The 16,114-nt window shown below is 38.0% G+C and overlaps 1 protein-coding gene across 1 annotated transcript; it reads left to right on the top strand.

Annotated features, from left to right (window-relative positions):
• Window positions 1–295: 295 nt before the first annotated feature.
• On the top strand, window positions 296–3,609 carry LOC125177896 (protein mono-ADP-ribosyltransferase PARP12-like). The gene is made up of 2 exons (XM_047880490.1): window positions 296–2,249; window positions 3,492–3,609. The coding sequence occupies exons 1-2, from the start codon at window positions 337–339 to the stop codon at window positions 3,607–3,609; spliced, it is 2,031 nt and encodes a 676-aa protein (XP_047736446.1). The 5' UTR covers window positions 296–336.
• The last annotated feature ends 12,505 nt before the right edge of the window (window positions 3,610–16,114 follow it).

The following is a 16,114-nucleotide window of genomic DNA, read 5'->3' as shown; positions in this document are numbered from 1 at the left end:
TTTAATGCCAGTTATATTGAGTCATATATAAACAGTTCTAATTCTCCTTTGCTGTTTATCAATTGTTTAATACGAGTATTAAATAATTTCGTATTATTAATGCTTTTATGTCAGTATCCACTCCAGCGTGGCTTATGTGCCGTTGCATTTGGAATTATTATAAAGCAATCTATAACATTGAAATTATCGTTTCTTCTTAGTCAAGACGTCGTGAATATATTGCATGTTGGAGTTTTAAAATACGGCCAAAAATTTCACATTTTTTTCCAACCTGCTAATTTTATTGTAGAAACGACCCCTTGTATATCTGCAGTATAATAGGTACTACTGAACAAGATGGATAAACTCCCAAGTTCAGTGGACATCGTTCCCAATATTTGCATGGACTTCCTGATGAATTTGTGCGAGAGAAAAAGGGACACATGTTCTGAAGTCCACACCAAGTTCCCTTTTCTGTGGCAATTCAAGATTAAGCAACAATGGCACAACTTTCCTGAGAACCACGGTAAGGAACTTGAATTGAAGTTCAGAGTTCCTAAGTCCGACGGTGTACAGCTAACTGCGGTTGATCTATCGAACAGCGAAGAACATTTCAGTATCATTAAGAACTGGTATGCAAATTTTGACACAATGGCAATGGTCAATGAGAACCAACGACTTGAGATAAGACGTTTGTCGACCGAGTCAAGTGCCGTAAAGAAAAGCAAGTTCAGTACCGATTTTGAATGGTTCTTCAGAGACGAAAAAAGTCGGTGGATACCTTACGGGCAACCTGCTGGTAGGCCAAAAAGGAAGAAGACGGTAGGTCTTCTTGAGTTTAGCACAGTGACGTCATCTGACGACATCGAAAAACAATTCTCGGTTAACGGCCTAAAAATCTGGAAAACTCATAATGGCCAACACACGTACGACTTTGATTTTGTAAAAATGAGGCAATCGGACTTAGGAAATCCTATATTCCACTTCACGAAGAGGCCTCTTGCGACCTGGCCTATGAGACGTCGTCCCAAAGCTGGGAAACTAAATCCCGGTTCAGGCCCCGCTGAAGACTACACTTCGCAACCAGTCCCAGGAAATTCCGTTACCAGGAGCTTCAAGTGGCAGTTCATGGATGAACAGAGGAACTGGATCGATTATGGCCAAGCCAGTTCAGTCAGCCGTAATTGGACAGTATCAAGTAAACCTGTGGACATCGAAAATGAGTTTGCTAAAAATCCCAACTCCGCAATTGAAATCCAACTTAACTCGAATCGCTACAGCCTCGATTTTAGGGCGATGAAGCAAACAAACTTGCGAACCCGAATTACCAGGGATGTACGAAGGGTTCTGGAGAACCCTGCGCCCAGCGTCGAATACGAATGGTTTTTCCGCGATAAAAACAACCAATGGGTAAAATATGGCCAAATCAGTTCTGGGCATGATGATAAATATGCAACTTCCCAAGGATCTGACGACATCGAAAAACATTTCCAAAGCCAGCCTGAGCAGGTGATGATCGTCCAGAGTAACATGCATACTTACGAGTTGAACCTGTCGACCATGACACAAACCAACGTGAAAACACAAGGTACGCGAGCCATGAGTCGGAGGACCAAGAATTGTGTTAGTAACATCGGGAGTGATGTAGTATCAACGCAATACGTGTACGAATGGTACTTCAAAGAGAACGATAGTTCGTGGGTAAAATTTGGCGAAAAAGACATATATGCTATCGAAAAACATTACCTGTCCAAACCCACAACCAACTTTAACTTCACTGCCGGAAACCAGTCGTACGTTTTGGATTTTACCGCCATGACACAAACCAACACCGCAACTGGAAAAGTGCGAGAGGTGTGTAGGCGGCATCAGCTCGTTTCCATGACACGAGACGGCTCTTGTTCACCTTCTTGTTGCTCATCAACCAAGATTTTCACCGAATTTCCTTCTGGACAAACTTCTTTTGAAATCCCTCTTGGGGTGAACCAAACGGAGTACAAAACAATTCTAGCACTGCTGAGGTCCACCTTATTAGATTGCAAACCCAGCAACATCTTTGAAGTCAACAACCCGTACCTAAAAGCAGCCTTTGAAATCAAGAAGGCTCAACTGCAGAAACTAAACCCGAGTATATCTTACAAGGAAGAATGTCTTTTTCACGGGACAAGCACTTCTAACGTCAAGGCCATTCGGGAAGAAAACCTCGACTGGAGACTGCATGGATCCAATAAAGGACAAGCATTAGGCAGAGGAACTTATTTCTCTAACAGGTACGTGAACTTCATTTATGGATCCTGATGGTTAATTGATATCGTAACTGCAAAAATCATTTTAAATCACAATTCTCATAAATTATGTTTCTATAGCTTACATATTTCACGAGACCAACTGGACTGTGCTCGTTGGTATGAAGGCATCAATTCTCAAATATTTAGTTTTCTCTGACTCAAGTCCAAGCGAAAATACTCCGTATGGCCCGACTAAAAACTGAGTAAAAATAGTGATGAATCAAAACTGAAGTCTAAGTAAATATACTTTGTGCACTATTACTGAAGTCTGAGTGAAAATACTTGTTGCGACCTGCCTGGAAATTGAGCAAAAATATTTGCTGAGCACGGAATGAAAATTGGAAATACTTGGTAAGACCTGAATGTAAACCAAGCGAAACAGCTTCATACACCCTGATTGGAGACAGAGAGAAAATATTTGGCACGGCCTGACTGATGACAAAATGAAAATACTGAAGTAGCGATGTACTCCCACTGTCTGCTTTAGAAGGAGTAGTATTCGTTGAGTTTTCAAGGTCCATGCCAGAAACTGTGCCTACAGATCCTATAATAAAACTCCAAAACGAAGAGACTCACAGTTTGCTCGGCTCATGACCACCGCCTGAAATAGTGGGGACCCTGACTACCGAGTATACATATACATATATGTGGGGCACCGCGTGTGCCGGTATTTTGGGCTCTTGACTTCGGCACCGTATGGGCCCCTGACTACTGGGTACGTGTGGGTCCCTGACTACTGGGTTACTGGGTACGTGTGGGCCTCTGACTTCTGGGTGCGTGTGAGCCTCTGACTACTGGGGACGTGTGGGCCTCTGACTACTGGGTACGTGTGTGACTACTGGGTACGTGTGGGCCTCTGACTACTGGGTACGTGTGGGTCCCTAACTACTGGGTACGTGTGGGCCCCTGACTATTTGGTACGTGTGGGCCTCTGACTACTGGGTATTAGTGTGCATCTTTGGTAGCCTCCAGAAACTTCCTTCCCTCCCTACCTCCTCCCCAATAACAAAATACCAGTCAACCAGGGCATCTCATGTTCTTAGTTTCTGCGGTTGACTTCTTTCTCATGCTTTGCCAAACCTCCTTCATTCCTTTTTACATAAAATGCACGTAAAATTGTCAAAAAAATTTCTTCCTTCAGCTTACATCACAGTTATTTTTTCCTGAAGTGTCACTTTAACAGACAATATTTCGCTCGTTTTCAACTTGTGCTCATCTGAACAGCGCGCGATTGTCTCGGAAATACGGTGATGTCATCTTCGTCTGTAAGGTTCTGGTGGGGCGTACTGCACTCGGCAACTCCAACACCGTCATACCTGCGAAAGACAAGTACGCCTCATGACCGGTCTCATATTCTTTACATTTTAAGTTTTGTTGTACGACATAATTATATATAGAATGCAAAATGATGATTAGTGGTATGCCGGCAATAGAATGCCGATCCCTATGGAAACGCGAATAGGAGCTCAAGAACAAAATTAGCCTGAATGGAAAACCTTTTCAGCGCATTTTCTCATTTATGGAAAAAAAAGCGCTATTGTGCTCGTCAGGTTCGTCCTTCCGTCTGTCCGTGACTTCACGGACGGACGAGAAAATGCGCTCTCTGTCACTTAATGCAGTGAGTACTGATCTATTTTTATTAATTCGGATTCAAGAAAGTATTGGAGCTGAAAAAGAACGCAATGAATTCACTGGAGAGATAAAAATGTAGCAAGCGGTAGGAAGTGAAATTCATATATTTTCCGAGTCTAATGTACTCATCATTGAAATTGAAGTGAATTGCCAACTTGATTCAAATTTGATACAGATACAACCGTTTGCTTTTTGCAGATACAACCGTTTGCTTTTTGCAGATACAACCGTTTGCTTTTTGCAGATACAACCGTTTGCTTTTTGATGATACAACCGTTAGCTTTTTTGCAGATACAACCGTTTGCTTAGGTCTATATTAGGGCAGGATGTGTGGCCCATGGGTTGACGGGCGTGATGTGGGGCCCATGGGGTCTATATTAGGGCATGATGTGTGGCCCATGGGGTCTGTATTAGGGCACAATGTGTGGTCCATGGGGTCTATATTAAGGCATGATGTGTGGTCCATGGGGTCTATATTAGGGCACGATGTGTGGTCCATGGGGTCTATATTAGGGCACGATGTGTGGCCCATGGGGTCTATATTAGGGCAGGGTATGGGGCCCATGTGGCCTATATTAGGAGCCTGATGTGTGGCTCATGATGAGTTCTGTGGTCGGGACCAATGACGGGATCTGTTGTGGGACCGATTGCGGCGCCTATATGTGAATGATGTAATATATTGTAATATAATAATAGTGTAATATAAAAGTGTGGGCAACTGACTAATGGGCATATATGGTGTAATCTCCATCTCTGCTAGAGCTTCTGTCTCTTTCGTTAACTCATATTCATTTAAGGCAATTTGCTCTTGCTGAAATCTGGTAGGAGATATCGTCTCAATTCCCGAATAGGAGTCGGCCACACCCTAATTTTGATTCGTGAAAATATTTCTTCTTCCGCTAGGTTTGGATGCACGCTAAAATCAGTTTTAGTAATAAATGTTTATTTAAATACTAGTTATATCACACGTTGGTTTGAAAATACTAGTTATATTACACGATAATTTGAACTATTCACGAAATTTCTGAGCAATTTTCCATATTAAATAATTCATGAAACTTCACGCTCTAGAGTCTCAAAGAATACTTTTATCTATTAGATATCATTTGCGCATTCATAAATGACGTGTTCTATATTCCACTGGTTATCTTCACAATTCTTGAAAAAGATCCTCAACCCGCGAGCCGCTGATATCTCTGATAACTAAAGATAAGGCCCTGATTAGTCTGCATACTGCTGATTAGGTCCCTAGTATCACCAAGTCAAAGCTCCGCGACCATATACAAGTTGCAAGTTTCTCTCATTGATATTTACAGTCTTAACTTCCAATATTTCGGCCGAAGCTCAGTTTAGAAGTCCGGCGTCTGGTGATGGCACATGCAGGTGCGTGAAGTTGTTCAATGAAATGTCATCTGTGAAGTTTTTAATGTCTTATTTTTACTCGAGATATTCTGCACTACATCTGTATATTCTCAGTGCGAATACTGATTTATTGTTTTTTATTTCTAGAGTGCTTGTGCCCCATACTGAGTCTGTCTTACTGCTGCCTCCATACCTACACTGCATCTATATTTGCAAGACGCCTGCCTAATCTCTGTTTCTCTGTCGAGCCAGCATCTCTTCACAGCCGTTGCAGTTCATCTATCATTACACTGACATGGACGCAATGTTGAGATTTTCACATCCATACCACCTTCAAATATACGTTAAAAATTCTTAGAATACTCTAAATGATCCCTAGTAATCCAGGGTTTGCTGCAGGATTGGTGGCGGTTGCTGGAGGATGCATTTCGATCGCTGCAGGATGCGTGTCGATCGCTGCAGGATTGGTGGCCTTCCCATTAGCACGAATGGAGGCCGATGCAAGATTGATGCTGGTCGTTGCTGGATTAATGATCTATATATGCAGTGTTTCTACATCGTCTATATATGCAGTGTTTCTACATCGTTTATAAATGCAGTGTTTCACTACCAACAGGGCGCCTGTTTCTTCTCACAACATTTTATAGGAATCTAACCTATCAGGCTATCACTTCACTGACATGGACAAAATGTTGAAATTTTCACATCCATACCACCTTCAAATATACGGGGAGAATTCTTAGAATACTCTAAATATTAAAACCTTAGAAGCAGAGAAAACTCCACAAAAATTCACACTACCCTTATAGAAAACGTTTCGGTGTCCAGATCTATCGTCAGTTCGAAAATTCTAGAACACAGCTAAAATAGTTATATAGTAGTCAATATTACAAAAAGACCTAAACGGGAAACCCTATCTATTTACAATTTCAAGTGGGTAAGAGCTAAATGCTGAATTTAAACTAAGCCTCTGTTTAAAAATATACAATGATTCTATAATGCGCAAAATCGGAAAAACCGAAAGTGGAAGCTAAAACCTTGAAGTCACTGTCAGAAACTAGAACATCGAACTGCTCGGCGTGAGCACGTACAGCTGAATGAGAGGGCGCGATAATAAGTGACCAGTTCTACAATTCCCCCCCCCCACCCTATGTTTTGCGACTCTAGAATATAGATTGCTTTGCAGCTCCCAAGAAATTCTGGTCGTTAGGGATAGAAACATTCTTTCTATCTCCAAGTTAGATTATTATCAATTTTTTTAGCCTTTGAAAGACTTGCTTTGAGCATAAAGAAAGTTTCCATCCCAGCCGACCTGAATTTCTTTGGGAGCCGCCATTTTTATGGTATCAAGTCACGCAAATTTTTTCTTCTGTATTCAAACCCCGTGACACTCTTTTATTGAAAGATTTGGCCAAAAAATAAAGACCTGATCATTTGTAGATCTGATAAGGGCTAGGGTGGATCGTAGCCAGTAAAACAGTAGCCTTATCGTACTCATAACCGATCCTTATAAATTCGTTCAAATTACAGATTCTATCTCTACACCCATTTTGAAAATGGAAGATAAGATCAATAACTTCTTAAGTAAACTTAAAATTTATTCTCCCTTTTCACCGGAAACTTATTCTAAACTTTACACCTCTGGTTCTAGTCCTGGTATTTTATATGGTTTGCCCAAAATTCATAAGTCTGATTTTGCCGCTAACTTTCAATTCCAACCAATTTTTGACGCGTACAATACGCCTATTTTAAACTTGCTATATTCTTGGTACCGGTTTTAAACTGTCTCACGACTAACAAGTATACTGTAGACAATTTTTATATGTTTGCGGACCGCCTATAGGATTTTACGGACCTTCAGTACCTAACTATGGCCTCTATTGACGTGGCAAATTTATTCACTATTGTGCCTGTTCAAGAAGCCTCTTCACGAGGTTTATTGGCTGTCCAATTGCCCTCGTGATTCTATGCCAATATTCTTCAACAGAAGCGTTGACGACACTTTTTTAATTTTTCAGCATCCCTCTCACGTCAAACTCTTCTTTGATTACCTTAATTGGCAACATAAATCCATCAAATTTACTAAACTAAGGAGCTTAAATCTAACAGTAGCCTGTCTTTCCTCGATTGCAATATTATTAAATCTAATGGCCGTTTTCAAACTTCTATGTTCCGTAAATCGACTTTCCCAGATCTCAGATTCAGATTTTTTTTTAGCTTTTGCTCGTTTCAATTTAAGATTATTGAGCTTCATACAATTTTACATCGGGGGTTTCGTATTTGTTGTATTTGTTCTACTTACCATATTCTGCACGCTGAATTTGAACTTTTACGCAATATCTTTTCGCTTAATGGCTTTCCGACTAATCTGGTGTTTACCCAAATAAATAATTCATTTCCAAGCGGTAAAATGAGGTGGCACCGAGCCCGACAGTAGGGATATTGTTTATTGCTCTCTCCCTTACTTCGGCCATGCATCCGAAACTATGTCAAGGGAGCCAAATATTTTGTTCTCAAAGTACTTCCAAAATGTTAACCTTCGTGTTTTATTGGTGAATAATAGGATTGTTTTTTTACCGTCCCTATGCATATGCGAGCGTCCCTAGTTTATAAATATAGTTGTGCGTGATATGCATCTGCGTAGGTCGGGATGACGTCTCGCAATCTTTATTCTAGGGTCGCAGAACATAGGGGCAGGAGTTGTAGAACTGGTCACTTAGCTATCGCGCCCTCTCATTCAGCTGTGCGTGCTTACCCCGGGCAGTGTGATGTTTCAATTTCTGATGGCGACTTCAAGGTTTCAGCTCCCACTTCCGGTGTTTCGGATTTGCGCATTTTAGAATCACTGTATATTTTTAAACAGAGGCCTAGTTTAAATTCTGCTTTTATCTCTTACCCGCTTGGAATTGTTTGTAGATAGGTTTTCCCGTTTAAGTTTTTTGTAATCTTCACTACTAATTACTGATTTATCAGTGTTCTAGAACTGTCAAACTGACGATGGAGCTGGACTCCGAAAAATTTTCTGTTAAGTTAGTGTGAATTTTTGTGGAGTTTTCTTTGCTTCTAAGTTTTTAGTGAATTTGCGATTCAAGCAAACGAGTGACATTATTGCTCTAAATGTTCTCTAGTAACCCAGAGATTCCTGCAGGACTGGTAGCGGTTGCTGGAGGATGCATTTCGATCGCTGGAGGATGGGTGTCGATAGCTGCAGGATTTGTGGCCTTCACAGTAGCACTAATGGAGGCCGATGCGAGATTGATGCTTGTAGCTGCTGGATTAATGTTTCTAGTGACAAGACTGATGACGATCGCAGCAAAACTGATGGTAAATAATGAAGGATGGTTTATAAATGGAGAAAGCATCGTTGCTATCTATGCAGGATTGGTTACAATTGCTGGAGGATGGGTAGCAGCCGTTGGAGGATGGGTGACGATCTGTGGAGGATGGGCAATCATTTCTGGAGGATGGGTGATGATCTCTGGAGCATCGGTGATGATCGCTGGAGGATGGGTGTCGATATCTTTTGGATGGTCGATGATCGATAGAGGATGGCTGATGATCGCTGGACAATGGTTGATGATCGCTGGAGAATGGTGGATGTTCCATGTTGGATGGATGATGATTGCTGTAGGATGTGTGATAACCGCAGAAGGATGGCTGTCGATCACTGTAGGGTTAGTGGCGCTCTATTTAGCAGTGATGACGGGCGATGCAAAATTGATGATCCTGGTTACTGGGTTAATGGTAATCGCTGCAAGTTTGAAGACGGATTTTAAAAGATCGTTGATATTCAATACAAAATCTATGGTAGCGGGAGCGAAAGCCTGTGCGTCCTTTGCAGGATTGCTGGCTGTCACGGAAGGATTAACAAATATGGCCAGTCATGGCCAGTTTATGTATTTTGGCCAGTTCATAATAATCACTAATATTTCGTTGGCAATCCTGGCGGGATTGATGTCGATCATTGCAGGATTGAAGTCTATCAAACAAGGATTGATGTCAATCAAAAAAGGATTGACGTCAATGAATAAAACACTGATGACGGTTGCTATAACGCTAAGAGTGATTGCTAGAAGATTTGAGTTAGTTTCTGAAAAATTACAAGAAAGCGGTTTCGCCGTATCCTTTTTAGGCTACTATGCGACAATGATGGAGATTGCAGCGGCACTCACGGAGATTGTTTTTGTAGTGAAGATTGTAGCTGACAGATTGGAAGCGATTGCTGCAGGGTTGAAAGCAATGACGTCTTGAACGTTATATGAAATTGTTTAGGCGTATTTGCGTCTTCGCAATCATTTTAGTTATCATAAAAATTAGTAATTTGAAACAATCGAGGTTGACATCTGCCACTGACAGGATCAGTGATGATATTTATTGAGGTTACTGCTATAAATCGTTTTTTATGACAAATCTGTAGAAAACTATTTATTTCATCATAGTTGCTACGACTAATTTATTTTCACTGATTTTGCTTCAGTTCATTTACTTGAATAAAAAAGCCATATCGTATAATAAAAATTTGGAAATCTATTAATTATAATGAAAATATTTGTATTTTAATTTGTTAATAGATCTAACGACCATCTCCTGCCTTATCCTGAATAATTGTTCAATAAGCAATATATTTGACTTAAAGATGCACATGTGCTTAACAACTTGTAAAGAATTAGGCTTTAGGACGTTTGATATTTTTTAATTTGCAATGATTTTGACGTGACCTCGACCTTCATTCATTATCGTCTTAGGTAACATTATCGTGGAGACCGGTCCGACACTTCAGCGAACTCGCGTGCGAACTCGCCTGCGAGCTCGAATGGAAAACCTAACTTAATTTTCAACTCTGGCACGCATAACTCCGTCAATAATGGACGGATTTTCTTCAAATTTGAAAAATAAGTAGATAATATCAGTACGCTGCGGAGGGCATTTTTTTCAAAATTTTTCATCAATAATTTTTTTTTTAATACGGAAAACCTAACTTAATTTTCAACTCTGGCACGCATAACTCCGTCAATAATAGACGGATTTTTTTCAAATTTGAAATATAAGTAGATAATATCAGTACGCTGCGGAGGGTATTTTTTCAGATTTTTACGTCAATTACTTTTTGTTAATGCCACAAAAATACCCTCCGCAGCGTACTGATATTATCTACTTATATTTCAAATTTGAATAAAATCCGTTCATAATTGAAGGAGTTATGAGTGCCAGAGTTGAAAATGAAGTTCGAGCTCGCAGGCGAGTTCGCACGCGAGTTCGCTGAAGTGTCGAATCGGTATCGTGGAGGAGCATTTCTATGGATCTCTTGATATTTAAGTGTTACTCGTTGGAGCAGTGCGTTTAAAATATTGTTTATCGTGGGCTAATATCGTTATATTATTTAATATTGTTCATTTCTTCAGTTACTTACTTCAGAGTTATTTGATCAATTCTGAGGAAAGCCTTAATCTAATGTAAATGAACTAAATAGTTAAATCTAAACCCACATGGCTAGGTAGGTTGAGGTAAGTCAGGCTTGCTGAACTTAGTAAATTCAACTGCAATTTTGTCAAGTAAAAAAAAAAATAAAAATCTCTCTCTCTACTAACTCGTTAAAAATTTATATGAAGGTGTGACTCAGTACATAATTGTACATAAAGTCTTTAGGAAAACTATTTTGAATGCATTCATCTTTTATATTCTAATAAAAGATTGCGACTTTTACAGTTTATTTGGTTTTGTGTTCGACGCATTTTACTTAAATCTACTTTATTATGTGCGGTAGATTCAATGAATCTGCTAATTGTTCTGATAATAAATCGACCAATTAATTAATTAGGCATGGAGAAAATTATGAGAAAAATTACCATTGACATGAAACCATTCCCTGTTTTTAATTAATAAAAGAAATTCCTTTTTGTTGGAATGGTGAGTGTGGGAGGCCTTTAAAAAAATTACCATTTCATCACAGAAAGCGTCTTCGCTTCAATTATCTTGGATTTTTCTAAGCTTTTAAAACTTTATCATGTTGATTTTGTGTAAAGTTTATTCACCTATATATGTACCCTCTACCAATGTTACTTTTGTTTATGAGATTATTTTATGTGTGAACGCAGAATTAGGACAAATACCTACCATGATAGGTTTTTAGCGAACGCAACCTTTATTGTTTTTAAATTTTTAATCGACCAATAATGTGCGACATAAAAAACACCAAATAACCATACGATTATAGACTAAAACCCGCAGACCTCGAGTATGATTACTAGAAAATCGCTTCTATATATTCATACTTCTTACTATATATTTATACTTCTATTTATCAGAGGCAGTTCTCACAAGTGCCTCTGATCGTCGTCCTGTATATATTGTAGCCGAACAATTGTAAATAACTATTTCTTTCATGTGTGTAATAAATAACTATATATATATTATGGCGCGTAATTTTTATGATGAAATAAGAAAAATTAGTTACGTACTGGATAGTCATGAACGAATGAAGAACAATAAAGGAATAACGTTGCATTGACGAGCTTATTATTTCATTTGTTTGTACTTTGAAGTTTGTAGAGTCGAAATAATGTTAGATATTTTGGTAGTTCAATATTTATTTGTTAGTTCTAAAATTTTCTAGAGCAGCGCGTTTTCGCAGCTAGTTTACCGCCCGTAGCTCTTATTTCCACTCGAAATCGATTTTCACGATGACAAAATATTAACGTTGCAAGCGACAATAATAAATTCGATGGTCAACTTTTGGGAAGCTTGAAGATTTGCGTGAAATGAAGAATATAATTAGTGTAAATCAGTTTTGTATCATTGACATTGATAATCATTATAATGATTTATTTTCGAGTTAGATCAAAGCAGAATTAAGAGTTTAATTCGTTGTGAACACCGGAATTGTGAACTGAGGTCGGGTAGATCCTGCATAGCAATCCAAGATTCAACAATGTTTCTCTTGGAATTCAAGCTGTGTGAGTTTCGTATAGAGTTATACAGGAATTTTATTCAATTCGCCCCTACGACTGATCATCCTTTGACTATCAGTTTATGTTTCGATAAATAAAGTTTTTCTCGGGATGGCAGTGGATTATTATACAAAATATTATTTATCTGAGAACAGTTTTACGTTGGGTTCCTCGCATGACACTAGCGTAATCTCTGGAGTGGTCGCTTAAAATATTTATTCATTTACATATTAATTATAAACTTAATATCACATATTCTGGACGATGCAAATCAATAATATATATAGAAACAAATTATTCATCGAAAATTTTAGGAATTAGCTATAAATAAATTTCTTTGAATGAATACATTTTTCATCATGACATACATACAAACTATATAAAACCCGAGTTAAAAAACTATTTTAATTAAAGGTCCAAGTTCACGGACTATCAGTTGAGCTAAAAGAATCATCAATTTAACACTCTACCGCCTGACACGAGTAACCGGAGCAATATTGTCACGCACCTACTTCCCAAAAAGGATACGTTCTAGTGAGCACAAAATGACTTGCACTGATGGTTGCCGCCACGTACGACAACTTTAGAATGTTCTCTGTTGCGTACACACGTCCTCAGGATGCTGCACTCAATAGTTTACGTATAATTAAAGTTGATTGTTTTGTTCCCGGAGAGTGACTTACGGCGGTGGAGGGTTAAATAGGTTTTCTGATACGAGAGCTTCAGCATTCTTCCTGACCCCCTCCCTGACCCCTTCCCTGAACCCCTCTCTGACCAGCATTCCATGTAAGCCAAGCAGCCAGCAACTGGTTTATTGCATGGAATTATTTTGCATTTTAACTTGGTCTCAAACTCATATCAATAGAAGCCAGATTCATTGAGCTGAATTTTCCTTAAGAGGGGTTTAACCCATAAGCAAAAACCTCGAAATCTTCTCCCTATTCGAGATATTTGCATTTTAAGTTTTCAGTCAGCAGGGTTTCCATGTTCCACGCACAAACAGCTATTAAAGAATTAAAGCTATTAAAGACGTTGTGTGAACGTATCATCTCAAATATACCTAAAAAGTTTTATTAAATTTAAAAATAAAGCGAACATATTGAAACTTGAACGTGAACTATTAAATAAACCATTCTCCACCACAGAATTTCACAACAGTATTGAAGACTGAAGATAGCAATGCGTCGTGAACGCGCACTATTCTATTCGTCGTGAACGCGCTTCTCTATTCTCTTGCCGGAATCAAGGAACCACATTTGATTTGAGGCTTCCAATTTCTCCGCATATCTCTTAGGCGTACGAGTAAGCTTTCTGCACAGCTTTATATATACCATATTTTTACAAGCAAAGAAGTCATTCAATCATTTATTTGTGCCATGAAATAGCTCATTTTTGGAAATTTCTTCTGAATTATTTCATATATATGATGGAACGATGCCCATATGGATGCTTTTATTTTCAGTTATGTTACACCTATAATGGCAGCTCCAATTTTGACAGACAGACATTTTTTGATCAATATCAACGAATATATCTACAGGAAGCCAGGATTCCATCTCTCTTCAATTTCCCCCAATGCTATACCTATCTTCAGGTAACCCATTTACGAATTATCCAGACAATTTGTTTTCCAGGCAACCTTGCTGTTACGGACATACCTTAGGAAAAGTTCCCCTTATTCTGAGTAATTCAAACACTAATAAAATTTATCAATGAGGTCATATTTTTAACGATTATTCTCGCTTATTAATTTTACACCCAAATAATTTTATCCTCCGTCATGGCATCAGACTAACTTCTCATGCCCATTTTTTACATTAGTGCATATTGATTTAATATTTTCAAATTTGTCTTCATTTTCGTGTCTTTTTCTTACCTAAAACAATGCATTGGAATTAATTATTACAGTTAAGCAATGTAGCGATGCGATGTCGGGAATTAAGAGGGAAAATAAAACTTCAAAGCTATAGCACAATATAATAAATATTGACAAACACAGAACATGAGACAAACACCTACATCCGAGGCTCGTTTATCTCCCATTGGAAGCAATATTATCATCAATGCCAGCAATATCTGACGATAAATTACGAAGGCACAGAAACAACCTCCAAGCAACAGGCAATAATCGATGTCTCAGAGGATAATGAGAGAATAAGAAAATAAAACAAATAGAAAACTTTTAAAAACCACGTTTTCTTAACGGGCAACAAAAAAGAAAAACATTTACTCTTACATTACATTTAAGTTATGTAAAATGTTATGTAATGTTATGTAAAAGTAAATGTTTTTCTTTTTTGCCCGTTAAGAAAACGTAGTTTTTAAAAGTTTTTTATATGTTTTATTTCATTATTTTTAGTTTTGTAAAAACCAGAAAAACGTGGTTTTTAAAGTGGTTTTATATTTATTTATTTTCTACTTTTTAGTTTAGCAATTTTAGCAATTCAAATCAATTTGTAGGGTTGGCACGTCTGGATGTTCGAGAAAAAACTCGTGTTCCGGACCGTGAATTTTTAGTTTTTTTTGAAAAAAAAAATCAAAATTATTATTTCTAATGATCAAATCTTGAATTGTTAGGCAGCATAAGCATGCATGCCAAATTTCGATTTTCTAGGATGTTCAGAAGAGCTCTAAATTATAGTCTGAAATTTTGATGACAGACAGACACGAAACGAAGCTAAGAAAAACGTGGTAATAAATATAAATAAGAGAAATTTGCCTTAGTCAAGGTTTCTCTGTAGCTAAAAAAAACAATTAATAAAATACGGGTTTGATGATAGGGTTCAATCCTGCTGAGGGATAATTAATACCAGGAGGAGAAATGTCATGACGAGGTAATATCTCATTATGCCTGGCAAACATGATCTTGTTTTAAGCCTGGCAATAATTCAAACCATGTGTCTCACACATTGCCAGTGAGCACACGCCATACTTCTTCTAATATCAAAAATGAAGATTTGTTGCTTCCAGTAAAAGACAAGCATTGGGCAGAGAAACTTATTGCTCCAACAGGTACGTTTACTTCATTTATGGATCCTGATGGTTGATTGAGTCCTCAAATATACAAGTCATATTGAATCACAATTCTCATAAATTATGTTTTTATAGCTTCTACATATAGCTTGTTTTATAAAGCTTTATAGCTTCAACATTTGTCCGTTTGCATGAAGGCATCACTCCCGAATATTGAGTTCGTCCTGACTAAAGTCTAAGCAAAAATACTCGGTATGGCCCGATTGAAAATTGAGTACAAACAGTGATGAATCAAAACTGTATAGTCCAAGTAAATATACATGGCGCACTTTTACTGAAGCCTGAGTGAAAATACTTCTTACGACCTGACTCAAGATTGACTGACTAATGGGCATATACGGTTTTGTCCCTTAGTTTTGATTCGACAAAATATCGTCTCTTCCGCACGCTTTAATAACTTTGTACGCACGCTAAAGTCAATTTTAATCATATATGTTTTTATTAAATACTAGATATATTAAACGATAATTGAAACTATTCACGAAATTTCTGAGAAATTTTCCATATCAAATAATCCATGAGACTTCACGCTCTAGAGTTTCATAAATACTTTTATCCAATCGTTATCATTGGCGCAGTCATAAAAGACGTGCTTTATATTGCACGGATTTACTTCATAATTCTTGAATATATGATCCTCTTCCGGTGAGTCTCTTATAGCTCTAATCACTACAGATAAGGCCCTGATAAGCCTGCATACTGCTGATTAGGTCCTTATCATTACCAAGTCAAAGCTCCATGACCATAATATAGCACATAACTCCATAAATAAATATTTATGTTCAATGTATACAATGTTCATAAATGTTCAATGTATTGCGCCCGCTAGGGTATAAGTAAGATAGGTATAATAGGTAAAATATGTATTGGTAT

The sequence above is a fragment of the Hyalella azteca genome, unplaced genomic scaffold (assembly GCF_000764305.2).
Source record: "Hyalella azteca isolate HAZT.00-mixed unplaced genomic scaffold, Hazt_2.0.2 contig5455, whole genome shotgun sequence".
In the NCBI taxonomy this organism is placed as follows: Eukaryota; Metazoa; Arthropoda; class Malacostraca; order Amphipoda; family Hyalellidae; genus Hyalella; species Hyalella azteca.
The sequence above is the reverse complement of the archived record's forward strand: the minus strand, read 5'-3'. Positions and strand labels throughout refer to the sequence as shown.

Excerpts from the sequence above, each read along its gene's own strand:
- LOC125177896 (XM_047880490.1), top strand. The coding sequence starts at position 337 with ATGGATAAACTCCCAAGTTCAGTGGACATCGTTCCCAATATTTGCATG. Across the intron at positions 2,250-3,491 it reads GGAACTTATTTCTCTAACAG|CGCGCGATTGTCTCGGAAAT; the intron begins GTACGTGAACTT and ends TCATCTGAACAG.